We start from the raw sequence: 14,259 nt of genomic DNA, 5'->3' as shown, positions 1-14,259 counted from the left end.
ATATGTATATATATACATAGTATATATATATACATATATGTATATATATATACACATATATGTATATATATATACACACACACAAATATATATACATATACACACATATATATATACATACACACACACATACATATACACACATATATATATATACATACATATACACACATATATATATATACACATACATACATATACACACATATATATATACACACACACATATACATATACACACATATATATACATACACATATACTGTATATACACACATATATATATACACATATATATATACACACACATATATACATATACTGTATATACACACACATATACTGTATGTATATATATATACATATACATACACATATACTGTATATACATATATATACATACACATATACTGGATATACACATATACATATATATACATACACATATACTGTATATACACACATGTATATACACACAGATTATATATATATACACACACATATATACACGGTCTTTGCTAAATATAACCAATGCTTCTTTTACTTCAAAATCCGCTCCTCAAATTCTGACTTACAACTCAAAATCCAACAATATTAAATAACAAATTTAAACTAGACAAAGAAAAGTTGAATATAAAACACTTTAAGAGGCTTGAATGTTTTACATTTGCTTGAAAAGTGAGAGAAGAAATGTATTTTTTCAGTAAATTAATAGGGTTTTTAGCTTTGATGCACCTTAAATGGATATATTTTTACAGCAAATATTAACACTTTTAAAATCAGTTACGAGTTAATTAAAAATGTTATCAATTTAAGAAAATAATGAGGCCTGGAGAATAATGCAAATCATCAAGTTTATTTCCTGCACATTTAAAAGCATCTATGAATGACAGCCCCGTTATTTTAGAAAAAGAACAAAATAACCCCTACATCCTCTCAGACTGGACCAGACTTCCTGCGGTGTGTGTTGGATCATTTATATCGCACAACAGGAAGTGTAAACCAAAGTCTGTGTTGCCCCCTAGTGGTAAAACAAAAATAAAAAACAGTGCACAAACCCAATCTGTCACTCTAATAAATTAGCTCAGTAATTTCTGCTCATCATCAGCCAGTATTTACACCAGTGCTTCAGCCGGGGAGACATTTCACAATTCAAAAGAAAACATAACATAAAAAACAAAGATTTCAATTCAGTAAGTGGGAAGTTATTGTTCCGATTGATTAACAGACAGGAGTAGAAAACAGGCACAGATCCAGGGCTAGACTAACTCTTTAAGATGTTCATAACCCTAAGCGTGTGTGTGTGTTCACATGAATAGACCTCAGTGTGTCGGGTTAAAGGGCACCTCGCTCCACTCACTTCAAGTTATTTATTCACATTGAGGAAGTGGGAACCAGGGTATTCTTCACGTTGTTGGCTGAAATACTTAATCGATAAACAAATGTATTAAAAATATGTTTTAAATGATTGTTTAATATTTCAGCTGTACTTCCCATTTTGTTAAATGTGATGTTCAAAGGTTTTAAAATGAGAACATGTCAGCAGAAACCAGCAATGTCACACATTCAGATGTTCTTGTATTTTTCACTTTTGTTTTGCCGTCATGTCAAACCCAGGGTAGAACATGAACTCTATGAGATGTTGTACTTGCAAAAAGAGTGACTGAGTCCTTCTGACATTTTGAAAGAAAAAAAAACGTCGTTATGTGAATGTGTGACCGCCAACACCAGAATCTGTGCAGTGAAACAACAAATCAACTCAAACAACAGAACAAATCAATTCAAAAACAAAAACGGCATGTGTTACCGTGATCCTGGTGCCATTTCTAAAGTCATAGGCAAAATACTTAATCATGTTCTCTCAAATAGTTACTGATGTCTGTCACAAGACGACTTGATAACATATTTTGCCTGAACAACAGTCCTGAAGCCAAAGATACTCAGTTTACCGACAGAAAGAGAAATAAACAAGGAAAAGTGTGACAGTTCAGAGACTAGAAGATATTCAGGCATTTCTCTTTAACGTGAATCAACTGATGACTTTATCTCAGTTGGTTAATTGCTTAATTGAATCAAAGATCCAGCCTGATATCAGAAAAGGAGGTAAAAAACAATCAAACGGTCTCACAATGACGACATCAGCAGTCATACTGAGGCTTTAACAACAAAAGAAAAACCAACAACTGTAAGACAAATGTCTTCCCCTTAAAACCCAACACACCTGGTTCAGGATCCTCTTCACTCCCTCTGACAGCCTCATGAAAGTGTGTGTGTGTGTGTGTGGTACAGTTCTTAAGCTAAGTAAAGAGCCAGTCATCGCTGTGCTTGGCACTGGTCAAAGTTCCTCAGTAGAGAGGGCAGAGTGCGCTCTCATCTCTCCTCCTCTTCCTCCTGCTGCTCTTCTAAGACGGGATGATGAAGGTTAGTCCCGTGGTGTCGGGCGCCGTCACTCGTCGGAGCCGGCTGAGCGTTTCTGATTTCTTTTGCGAGGAGATATTTTTGGAGACGCTTTGTCTGGAGAGGAAGGAGAAACATGTGAGTGATGGATTAAAAAATAAAACAAACACATTTCATTTATAGGAGTCAAGTGAAACAAAAAAGGTACATTTTTACATTCACAGCTTGTTTTGGAGGTTTTCAAATTAAACTATAAATGTCTGTGACCATATTTTATCACGTCACCTTTCTCTTACTTATTTGAATGAAGTGAATCCTCAGTTAAGGAAAGGGTAAACCCCAAAAAGCAAAATAGGGAATCTTAAAAGGTAGAGTTGCTCCGATGGCTTTTGATCAAAAACAGCTCAATATGTATTTCTTACTAGCCAACATTTTCTAAATCCTACAAGCCATTACTGGAGAGATTTAATATCCTAAAACAACTGAAATACATTTTTAATATTGATGGTTCATTGGGAGAAGAGGAAATGTTCGTGATTGCTGTTGAACAACATAAATCAGAGCATTTGTAAAGAGAGGAAGCTTATTTGCAAAAAGTTATTATACCACTCAGACATCAGCACTGCATTTACATGTTAGTGAAATGAGTTCTCTCAAACACACAGACACTCTCACACACAGCAGACCTCACCTCTGCGACTCTGCACTGAAGACGCAGGAAGACATGAGCGAGGAAAAGGAGAAAAGAGAGAAGAGTGAGTGACCCTCATGCACAGTGGAGGTCAAAGGTCAAACAGTTGAAGCAGGAAGAGAGCAGAGACACACATCAGCTGATCACCGAGGAAACAAACATCAAGACCCACCACTTGGTATTTAAGGAGAGATAAACACCAAGACATGTATTTTTCACTTGAACAACATTTTTAAATGTCAGTGTCATCATGTGTTAAGCTTATTTTTCCACTACTATTATCATCATCATATGATTGTTACCATAATGTGAATAGCTTATCTTTGCACTAACATTTTAGTGTTGTCATTATTCAAATGTGAACAGCTTAGTTTTTGCACTTACGCCATTTCATATTGTTAATTTCGTGTGTGTGTGTGTGTGTGTGTGTGTGTGTGTGTGTGTGTGTGTGTGTGTGTGTGTGTGACCTACTGATCTGGTTGAGTGTTTCCTGAGGGATCCAGCTCAGGTCCACGTCGTTGTGGCTGGATGTTCCCATCTCCACCTTTGGAGCCGGACGCCTCCTCTGCACACACAGATTGATAAAACGTCAAAAACAAGCTGCAGTAAAGTCATAAATATTACAACAATTATTTGTATGCTAGCATGTCACTCATCTGAATACCGTTCACATATTGTGAGGGCTGCAAGTGATTTTCTTTTAGCCTATAAAATGTCAAAAGTAGTGGAAAAGCCCACTAAACATCATCACTTGTATATTTAGTTTGCAATTAAGCATATTCCCAAGTTTCAAAAGGTGAATTTGTATCATTTTTCTTATATAAATGACTTGAACAAAAGGGTTATTTTCCCTCAATTTATAAATAATTGTCTGCCTTTTCTTTGTTTGCTTGAGTGTCATTTTCCATTTTGCCCCAGATACTGATGTTGCAATATTTGTTTTTGTTTTCATCCTTACCTTCCTGGACTCCATCAGCTGGTGAAGGCCGACAACGACCAGCAGCCCGAGGCCGGACATGAAGACGTACAAGAAGATCCTGGGAGAGGAAAGACATATTCAAGAGGGTCAGAACAGATGCAAGAATCAATGAAGAACAGTGGAAGTAAAAGAGGAGACTTCAAAGCTGCATGAAGTAAAAACTCACGTCTCTCCGTCTATTCCGTCCTCTCTCTCTGTGATGGTCACGGTCTGGTTGAACACTGCGTCCTGGAAAATGTTTCCCTACAGAGAGGAGGAGAGGAAAAGATAAAGAGGTTTAGAGAAAGCAACATCAGAGATAAAGATGATAAAGAAAAAGAGAAAAAGGTCAGAGGTTGGAGATAAGAAAAGAAAGATAGAAACACCAGGGTTTCCGCTAGCCGGTAATTACCGGTTTTTAGTTGGTAACATTTAGAAAAACCCGGTAAATTCAAAACCTGCCGGTCAAAATGTAATAATTAGGGATGCTCCGATCGATTGGCCGCCGATCATTATCGGCCGATATTCACTCTTAATAGTTTGATCGGTGCTCTCTATAGGCCGATCAGGAGAGCTGGATCTGATCGATATGGACATAAACGAGAGAGAAGTATAACCAGACGCGAGAGAGAGATCAGATCAGCTGCTGCGTCTGACGGAGACACGCAGCTCTGCATGATCACCTGATTATTATTGAAACATCAAACATCAAATTTGTCCGGTAAAATAAATTATTTCCGGACACTTGAACGGCAAGAAAAACTCCTGGCGGAAACCCTGATGTACACATCAGGTTAGCTTGAACACAATCTGCAGTTTGATCCAAATCTCAGACTTTAAGGGTCTACATCATCAAGGATCTAACTTATAAAATACACACATTTCTAATCACAAGTAGAGGAACTGGTGAGAAAGGACACAGGATATTAAGTGTGTCATGGTGTTGTGTAATTGTCTTCCTCCGCAGACTATGAAGAAAGACTAACATGTCAGTGAACTATAATTGCCCAATATTGGCAAGAATCTAGTATTTGATGTTTTTTTCTCCTTACGTTGCCGTCCTTGTAGTTGAGGTTGATGACGAGTCCAAACGGCCGTCCCCCCATGGGCTCTGCGGGGATGAAGGAGTACTCGAAGGTGGCCTGCCGACCCCCGGGGACTTCAATGCCGAGCTGCAGTGCCGTGAAGTTCTGGATGTAGAACTGGTAATCCTGAAAGAAAAACACAGGAAGTTAGAAATAATTCTTCCTTTCAATGCTACAATGCTTTTCTTCTGTATCATTTGTATCTTTAACTTTGTGTTATCTTGCGGTAAGTATTTCGTTTCATTTTGTACCTGAGGGTATCTGAAGGAGGCATCCAGAGACTCCACGATGAAGTTCTCTGATCCCTTGTTGCTGAAGCCGAGCAGGAACTTTACGATGTCGTTGGCAGGGAAATCTGCAGAGGAAAGACAAGTTCATTCTGCTGTTGCTTGACTTAAAAATGTAATCTTTTAATTTTGAAGACGTCATAAAAAGTTACCGTCTCCTTTGACGAACAAGATGGTGGTGTCGGCGTTAGGAGAAGCTTTCACCTCTCCAACCAACGCCTCCTCCTCTTCATCTTCTTTTTCTTCCGTCTACACAGACACACAGGTTTAGTTTCAATAATTATCAATAGGAGCTTAATCTTTGTGTTGTATATTAAAACCAGAGGTTAAATCTTTACTCGTTCGGATTATTTTCATATCCTATAAGAAGCATTTGCTTTGGACTTCTCTAAATAATGCAAAAAAAAGCTATATTTGTTACGATGGTACTTAAGCGCTACCAGGAGATGAATACGAAAATGTGTAACAATTACTTTCACAATTGATTCATATGTTAAGAATATTTGATTTAATCATTTACGAGCAAAATACAGCCACAAGTACTTTCTCTACCAGTTGATCTTTTAAGAATATTTTACTGAAGTAATAAATGACAGAAAAGAGCTGACATCACCCATCATAATTATGATCCTCTTAATAATTTCCTAGAACTAAAGATGACGCCTGATTAGAACTCACTAGTTCCACGTTTTCATCGTCTTCCACTTCCGCCTCGTCGTCTTCATCCGTTGCATCGTCCACAACGTCTTCATCCACGTCCACAGTTTCAGTCTCAGCTTCAGCCTCTTCGTCCTCCGTCAGATCCTGGGCACTCACCATCGGCCCTTTAAAAGATATATCGTTTGTTATGTCATTTGATAGACATTACACAATGGGAGATTTGGGGGGAAAACAAAAATTTTTAATAATCTTTTGTGACAAGTGGCCACTATAAAAATCTGGGAATCCAAAAGCACACTTAGTCCTCTCAACCATTGTCCCAAAAAAAAATCTGCAAGACTGTAATTTTCCATCTGTGGATCAAAACGTTTCCACATGAAAAAGGATGTTGGGTTGGGAGTTTATAGAAATTGTTTCGAGGGCAAGGTCTACTAATTACAGGGACAAAGGCTGGAGCTGCACAATACATTGAGTTTTATTAAATAGTCATCTTGTCTATTTGTGATATAGCCAAACCTAGAAAATTGCACACATTTTTTTTGTAAATAGGCAAGTTTATTTATATAGCACCTTTCAACACAAGGCAATTCAATGTGCTTTACAAAAATGAAAGACATTCAGACAAAGGCATTTAAAAACAGTCATTAAAAAGAAAAGATAAAAGAAACATTAAAAGAAAAAATACATGAATAAAAAGTACATGAATACAAATTACATGAATATAAGTAGAGAATGCACTTTAAAAAAGGCAACCATTAATATATATGTTTTTATTTTCATTCATCGATGTTCAACTGGTTTAATAAAATATTGTAAATAAAATCCTATGTATGTTATAGTTTAGCAGTTTGCTTCAGGCTAATATACAGCTGATATCTAGAGCCACACCTCCATGTTAATGCAATAAATACTACTTACATTTACAATGAATGTAGACCTGCAGGTTTTTTATGATGAGGTGTGCCAGTAGGTGTCTCTTTGAGTTTTTATTAAATACACTTCACTAAATCGAATACGTTCCAAGACAATTGTAGTGAAGGGGAACATTTCACAGTATTTACATCTGAGATTTAGTTAATAATAGGTATACAGCGGCATATTTTAAAATACCGATAGGACAAACACATCACATTCATAAATATACTTAAGAACCTAACTTGATCGAATGTATTTAGTTACATACCTCTGGTCAGGGGTCCTTTAAAATACCAGCCTACTAAACCACAGCCGCAAATGTTAGCTGTTAAAGCTAAGCTAGCTAGCCTGACAACATGTGAAACAAGCCAGTTGAATACAAGATTTATAGATATGTATTGAAAACGAACACTAATAGAGACATATAGTCAAGAGTTTAGACTTGATACAATATTTCTTTAACGTGTAATGTGTAAGGAAGCCACAGTGACAGCTAACCAAGGTACTTAGCATCCCGGCTACCAGCTAACAAGCAGATAGTAAGGACACGTCAGTGTAAGCAGTAGCATATAAATGCATGTAGCAAACTTAAAGGGACCATACATGGTGACAATTACGCTTTCACAAAAACAGAAACTACACGTTAATACTTCATCAATTTCCACAAAGAGCAATGAAGCATTTCATTGTTATACCCATATTTTCTCTTCAGCTAGCACATGTAAAATGGAGAATGGCCTCCCCCTTAGCGGCTAGTTAGCTTAGCAGCTAAAACTAGCGTGTAACGCTCACAAGCTCTTTCAACCTTTTTGCCTCGACCACTGTAAGAAGCCATATTAAAGAATTACCTTTGATGAGGAGTGTCGCTGGGAACGCTATCAACGCCAGCAGCAGCAGTTTGGGTAAAAATGTCATCATTGTGGAGTCGAAATCAGTGCGTTTTTCATTCAGTGTCAGTCAGACAGCCTGGCTGTACGAGAGGCGAGCCACTTCCGTTACAATTACTATGACGCAAGCGCAATAGATACCGGCCACTAGTGTTGTGGTGAATTGGGCTACCTCTTTAAAATAGTGCCCGCAGCGATGCACTCCAAAAGTAAAAGTACTGTTCACTGTGAAAATACTCCCATACAAGCAAACTGTACACTACTTAAATCATCTAAAGTAAAATATATTGATTGTTCGGTATATTTGTATTGCTATTTTGAAAATATCATTCCTTTTGCATGATAAAAATATCATGTTCCAGCTTCTCCAATTTGAGGATATTTTTAGTACTTAATCATTTAAGTTTTATATTTAAGGGTTAATACATTTGATCATTCTAGAAGAGTATTTGCTAGAGCAAAGGTTGAGGTTAAGGTCAGGTTAAGACTAAGTTAAGGTGATCACAAATTGTTGGGGAAACAGATTTCGACACACCAGATTTTCTTTTATAAAATATGAATTTCATTGTTATTATTTTTCTGGCTTGAATCTTAAATCTTAATAATTAATTGATTCAATTTCTCCAATAAATTCAAGCGTTAAAATCTGAATAATATATATATTAATGTATATGAGGTTTAATATGTAATATATTAATAAATGTATACCTTCTGATTAACAGTATGATTCTGAATAAATAACCACACTTCTTTTAACACATTTTTATTTCTACCACATGAAACACACTGCAATTATCATTATGGCAAAAAAAACACAACTGATATTGAATGATATATATTTTCAAATAATATGTAAATAAACGTAGTAAACTTGTGATGACATAGACTAAATCGAAAACTTTACATTGTTGAATTTAACAAAATGCCTCTTCCAAAAATCATATGAATACTCAGTAAATAATAAACTATTGCATTTAGTTTTTATGAAATAATGTAAAAAATGCTCTCCAGCTAGAATGATAAACAATGGCAGCGTGACGTTTTATTCCAGGATGCAATCCACACAACAAACCCTAAAAACACGACATACTGGATACAAACAGGTAAAATAGAATATATATCTTTCCAAAACATAAACAGAGACCGTGTATCAAAATAGTCTAATACAGAAATCTCAAGACGAACACACATCGTCTGTTCAGATTAAAGTCCACGTAAACTGTTACTGTGTGTTCAATTAACACGTGAAAACTTGTATTTATAATTTAAAAAAACTAAAATATAGACACAGTGTGTTAGTTGAGTCCAGTACAAACACAGAGGTTAGTGTTGAAGCTGTGCCTTCTGATTATATCAGTCAAAATAACTCAAAAACTAAAACACTACACCTGAACAAGAATTCAAAATCAGGATAAATAATTAAAGATTAAACTTGAGAAATCTAAACCTAATCTAAACCTATTTTCTAACGTCGACCTCCTTCCTTTGGTTGCATCATTCCCAAAAAAAATAATGTAACTTTCTATCTCGCCTTTATGAATACCTCTTTCCCCCCTATTCTCACACTGATCTCTTAAAAATAAATGTCCCATCTTAAATTTGTTTCTTTTTATCTTTACTTTTACTCTTTCTCTTCCTTTTTCAGGCATCCTTAAAATAGAAATCTGATGTATAAAAGTAATATATGTTTATTGTATATAACCCAATTAAAACAAACAAATCGATGTGTTACTCAGTGTCTAAATACTTTATGACTTAATGTCTCTGGCTCTAAATCCATTCTTTAATTGAATACATATTGTTTATGTATTTTTTTATTTTTAAAAGAGGAGGATAGTGCTTTTTGGGGGGACTGCTCAATAGACACTTGGTAACTTATGTGAATGTTAGTATCCCCTGTTTGCTCCCTGCTTCCTTCCTGTGTGTACTACTCTCATCTTAATTTCTCTGGCAAAATTCTGATATAGTTTGTTTCAAGTCATTAGAAAAGTTATAGATGCTTCCAATCCTTCATATTTTCTTTCCTCATGCATCGATCCGCTCTTACGTCCTTCGCTAGTTGTAATATTTGACATCGACTGTTGACTGATTGCTAGATTTAAATATTTTCTTCTTCTCTCTTTCTATGCCAAAGCACAGGCATTTGTATTTCTAGTACACATGACCATGAAGTTGCACTTTCTCTCTTTGTCCATCACTTTCCTTTCCCTCCTTCACAGGAAAATCTCCAGGGGAGACCAGAAGTCTGTGATGTTCTGCGATATTAACTGTTTAAGTTTCATACATACGTTTTATATTAGCTAGTAATCTGATTATGTAAAGTGCCTAAAGCTATCAGATAAATGTAGTGGAGTAAAAAGCACAATGTTGGCATCTAAAGTGTAGAGGAGCAAAAGTATAAGTAGCATAAAATGAAAATACCCAACAGTAGAGTAAATGCACTTTATTAAGATCCACCACTACTTTTGTCTATTTCCTGCTCTTATGGATGTAGAAACTGACTAAAAACGTTGAAAATACTTCCTAATGTGTTGTCTGCAATTGATTTCCTCATGTATGATTGCTTAAGCTTGATATTAACTGCTTAAGTTTTATATCTGCAAATAATTCCAGCTTTTAAAATCCACTTAATCGTCTGTATGTGATGTAACTTTGTAGTTTAAACACAGTCTCTGCAACGAGAGAACATCACAGACTGCTGATGTTACCGCAGTGAGGGGGGGTTTAGTTGTTCTCCATGTTTTTTAGGAGCAGAACTCCACGTAGTTGGCAGGCAGCATGCCGGACTTGCCGGTGCGCTGCACAGTGCCGTACATCCAGCCCTCGTCGATGTGCTGAGCGTTCACGATCATGTCTCCGTCCCTGAAGGAAACCTCGTCATGGTCCTGAGCCGCGTAGTCGTAAAGCGCCCGGTAGACACGCTGCAGGAGAAGAAGGGACAGCTCAAATTAAATCACAAATCAAAACTAAAATAAGAAAATGCCCCATTCAAAAAGAATGCAATTTAGTCATTAAATCCAAAAAAAATGATATCGTTGTCTACTCAACATTCCTGCAGAGAGGGCTACCTGAAATGGAACGTACCATTGTGGCTGACTGTGGGGGGGAGGTGACGGATCTGACGGAGGACATGCTGGTCTGATGCATGTAGCCGTGAAACTGCTGCTGTTGCTGTTGCTGCTGCTGTTGCTGCTGCTGCTGCTGCAGGTGGTGCTGCTGCTGCTGATGGTAAGCTCCAGGGAGGACTGGAGCTACACACACACACACACACACACACACACACACACACACACACACACACACACACACACACACACACACACACACACACACACACACACACACACACACACAGATGGAGAGAGCGACTAAGTCAGTTTGCCTTATCGTGCATCCGTCTGATAAAGCCAAGAGCCTCCTCTGCTGTGCACACTGTGAGTTTTAGGGAAAGTATGTGATTCAAACAACCCAACCTGTTAGAAGGAGGTGAATTAGTCCGTTTTACATTCCTGGATTAGAAATCAAACAACGTGGGAACAAAATGCTTCAAATGGTTAGAATAAGACAACTTTATGTGACCTAAGGGAAGTTGGGTTCGTGACAGTTGGTCCATTCTAGAATAAAATAAAAATAAAGTTAAATAATGTGAAATGTAATCAAAATATTGGGAAAACAAAATGAAAAGAATAAGAAGTTGAAGTGATTGTTTGTGATTTAAAAAACAAAACCTGTAAGAAAACAGTGAATTATTCAGCTTTTGGGGGGATTAGACTTCAAACAGCGGTGAAACACATGCGAGGGTCTCTGTCTGCGCCTCCACCCTGCTGTGTGTGAGTCTGAGTGAGAAAGAGGACATTAGGGAAGATACCAGGAGTGCTGGTGCTACTGCGGTCCCAGAGGTCAGAGGTCACCGAGCTGACCGACTGCTGCCTGCTCAGGTCAGCCCGCTCTGACAGAAACACACCAGCAGGGGGCAGCACAGGAAAACAATCAGGACAGACAGGAAATAAAGAGGAGGGGAGACAGAAATTAAAATAAGAGACAAGGAAAAAATGAGGATGATTTCTTAACATGGATAGTTGCTCATGACTTTAAAGGATAAGGCTTGTCATTTTTTGTTTTTTATATTACATTTTTTATCATTCATTTCCAAAATAGGAGAACATCTCCTCCATGCTCACTATTATCAAACAAATAGGAAGAAATAGTGCATTTGTTGGGGACTATTTCCAGCAGTGGATTAATCCAAACTTGGTGTTTTAAATGAATATTTGTGACAGCAGGACAAATCAAAGCACAGTGAGTTTTTAACAACAATTGAGCAACAATGAGCTCTGTGGCACAGAGGAAGGAGTTTCACCTGACTTTAAATCACACACTCTCTTAAATGCAGGTGTTGGTCTTTCATGGGTCAGGGTTTTCAGAGTTGCTGTGGAACCTTTACAATAATGTTAATTAAAACAAGTGGCACAGGATCTGTTTCATGCCTTTGTGGTTGTAAATAAAAGCGCTAAAAGTGAGTTTTTCTCCAGCCGCCATTCACTGTTATTATATTTTGTTTAGAGGGGAGTCAGGTGAGTACCAGACATCCTGCGGAGGCTCTTGGACTGGATGTTGTCCTCCAGAGGGTCGAAGTCAAAGATGGAGCCGGGGTCTGTCCTCCACACCTTCAGGTCTTAGAGGGGAGGGAAAGCTCATGAGAGGAGCAGGCATGAAAACGGGTCAGGGGTGAAAAAGGTGAGAAGGATATTATCCCTCTAGGGGGGTCCGGGGGCATGCTCCCCCGGAAGAACATTTTGAATATTCCATATTTTAAAGCATCAATCTGATGCATTTTGAGATGCATTTTTTTGCCAACCTGGGGAGAGCTGGAGAAACTTAACTTCAGCCATGAGTCAAAAATATTATGGCCTCCTTACTAAGTATTATCAGGGATGCAAACTCATCAGGTATGGTAAAGGTGACCAGGACCCGAGCCCCCCGACCCCACAGAATATCGGCTTTAAAATGAGGAATAACAGGATGTTAGCAGTCAGAACAACTAAAGCAGCAGTGTTAATAATAACAGAAACGCTAAAGAGTCACATCTAATAGAAATATATAAAAACATTTATTTTAATTGTGTAGCAGTCAGTTTATAATTTTGGCAGCACTGTTGAGCATTTTGAAAATCTATTGTCATGCCTCTGTGCAAGGCGTAGTCTTTCTATCTTTATGGCATCTGGTGTAAAGTAACTACATTCATAAACTCAAGTACTATAGCCTACTTGGGTACAATTTTGAGATACTTGTACTTAATTTAAGTATTTCAATGTTTTGCTACTTTGTTCTTCTTCTCCTCTACAGTTCAGAGGTAAATGGTGTACTTTTCCTTCACTACATGTATTTAATACCTTTAGTTACTTCACAGATCTGGATGAATGATGTGAAATCTAATCAAGTGTTGAATCAGACTTTAGTTCCACCTGGAGTAAATCCACAAGCTACCCTGCAGTATACAAAGTACTTCAAACTAGCTGCACCTTTACCAGCTTTGAGAACACTTTCATGATCAATCATTATAAAACATATCATATATATTAGGGCTGTGCAATTAATCGTATTTTAATCGCGATTACGATTATGGTTTGCGACGATTATGAAAACAGCATAATTGACAAAATACGATTATTTTGCTGGGTGCGCTTTCGCCCCTCCTAAAAGCCCACTCGGCCACGTGGGAGTGACATGTGTTGTGAGTGTTCAGCGCGAGCGAAGATGTCAGATCAAGAGCAGCAACTCGTTAAAAAGAAGGGTACAACTATTTCCACTATTTGGAAGTACTTTGGCTTTCAGGAGTCCGACAAAGTACAGTGCAGGATTTGTTACCAGGTTGTGTTGGCACCACACGCTAACACAACCAATCTCTTTAATCATCTGAAATACAACCACAAAGTGCAATACGACCGGGCAGTAATACAACAAAAAGCAGATGCCCACTCGACTTCATCCACCACATCATCACAGTCATCGATTCAGGACGCATTGTACAGAGCAACGGCCTACGCGACGAGCTCGCAGAGACACAGAGATATTACAGGTGCCATTACATTTCACATCGCTAAAGATATGTGCCCAGTTAGCACTGTTAGCAACCAGGGCTTTAAGCAACTTGTCAACACGTTGGACAAGCGTTACGCGATGCCGTCTCGGTATTATTTCAGCAGGTCTGCGCTGCCTGCGCTATATGACAAATGCCGTGGGGAAGTTGAGAGAGATGTGGCTTCAGCTGACTACTTTGCTACCACAACAGTCCTATGGTCTAGCCCAGGGGTGCCCAACCAGTCGATCGCGAGATGTGTCTAAAAATAGAACAACAATATTCTGTTTTATCGTTAAT

At 37.7% G+C, this 14,259-nt stretch overlaps 2 protein-coding genes across 3 annotated transcripts in view; both read right to left on the bottom strand.

Moving 5' to 3' along the window:
* Positions 1-835: 835 nt before the first annotated feature.
* Positions 836-8,041, bottom strand: ssr1 (signal sequence receptor, alpha). Of its 2 annotated transcripts, XM_034205185.1 has the most exons (10): positions 7,842-8,041; positions 6,097-6,242; positions 5,571-5,667; positions 5,383-5,486; positions 5,099-5,257; positions 4,234-4,310; positions 4,047-4,125; positions 3,560-3,653; positions 3,089-3,103; positions 836-2,514 (listed from the first exon to the last, which is right to left on the bottom strand). In XM_034205185.1, the coding sequence occupies exons 1-10, from the start codon at positions 7,909-7,911 to the stop codon at positions 2,447-2,449; spliced, it is 909 nt and encodes a 302-aa protein (XP_034061076.1). In that variant the 5' UTR covers positions 7,912-8,041; the 3' UTR covers positions 836-2,446. The 2 variants fall into 2 exon arrangements, with proteins under 2 accessions (XP_034061076.1, XP_034061077.1); XM_034205186.1 differs by lacking the exon at positions 3,089-3,103.
* A 586-nt stretch (positions 8,042-8,627) lies between these two features.
* LOC117539159 (LIM zinc-binding domain-containing Nebulette-like) overlaps positions 8,628-14,259 on the bottom strand; it is an 82,687-nt gene continuing 77,055 nt past the window's right edge. Inside the window, exons 6-7 of the mRNA XM_034205183.1 lie at positions 10,965-11,131; positions 8,628-10,801 (exon numbers count right to left, since the gene is read on the bottom strand). Coding sequence (XP_034061074.1) covers positions 10,625-10,801; positions 10,965-11,131 — 344 coding nt within the window. The 3' untranslated portion in view covers positions 8,628-10,624. The remainder of the gene's footprint in view (positions 10,802-10,964; positions 11,132-14,259) is intronic.

The sequence above is a fragment of the Gymnodraco acuticeps genome, unplaced genomic scaffold (genome assembly GCF_902827175.1).
Source record: "Gymnodraco acuticeps unplaced genomic scaffold, fGymAcu1.1, whole genome shotgun sequence".
NCBI classification, from domain to species: Eukaryota; Metazoa; Chordata; class Actinopteri; order Perciformes; family Bathydraconidae; genus Gymnodraco; species Gymnodraco acuticeps.
The sequence above is the reverse complement of the archived record's forward strand: the minus strand, read 5'-3'. Positions and strand labels throughout refer to the sequence as shown.

What these genes read in the sequence shown, in the direction of transcription:
- ssr1 (XM_034205185.1), bottom strand. Translation starts at nt 7,911, where the DNA reads ATGATGACATTTTTACCCAAACTGCTGCTGCTGGCGTTGATAGCGTTC. An exon ending in CTTGTTCGTCAAAGGAGACG is followed by an intron (nt 5,487 to 5,570) that starts GTAACTTTTTAT and finishes TTTCCTCTGCAG; the next exon opens with ATTTCCCTGCCAACGACATC. An exon ending in TCAACTACAAGGACGGCAAC is followed by an intron (nt 4,311 to 5,098) that starts GTAAGGAGAAAA and finishes TCCTCTCTGTAG; the next exon opens with GGAAACATTTTCCAGGACGC.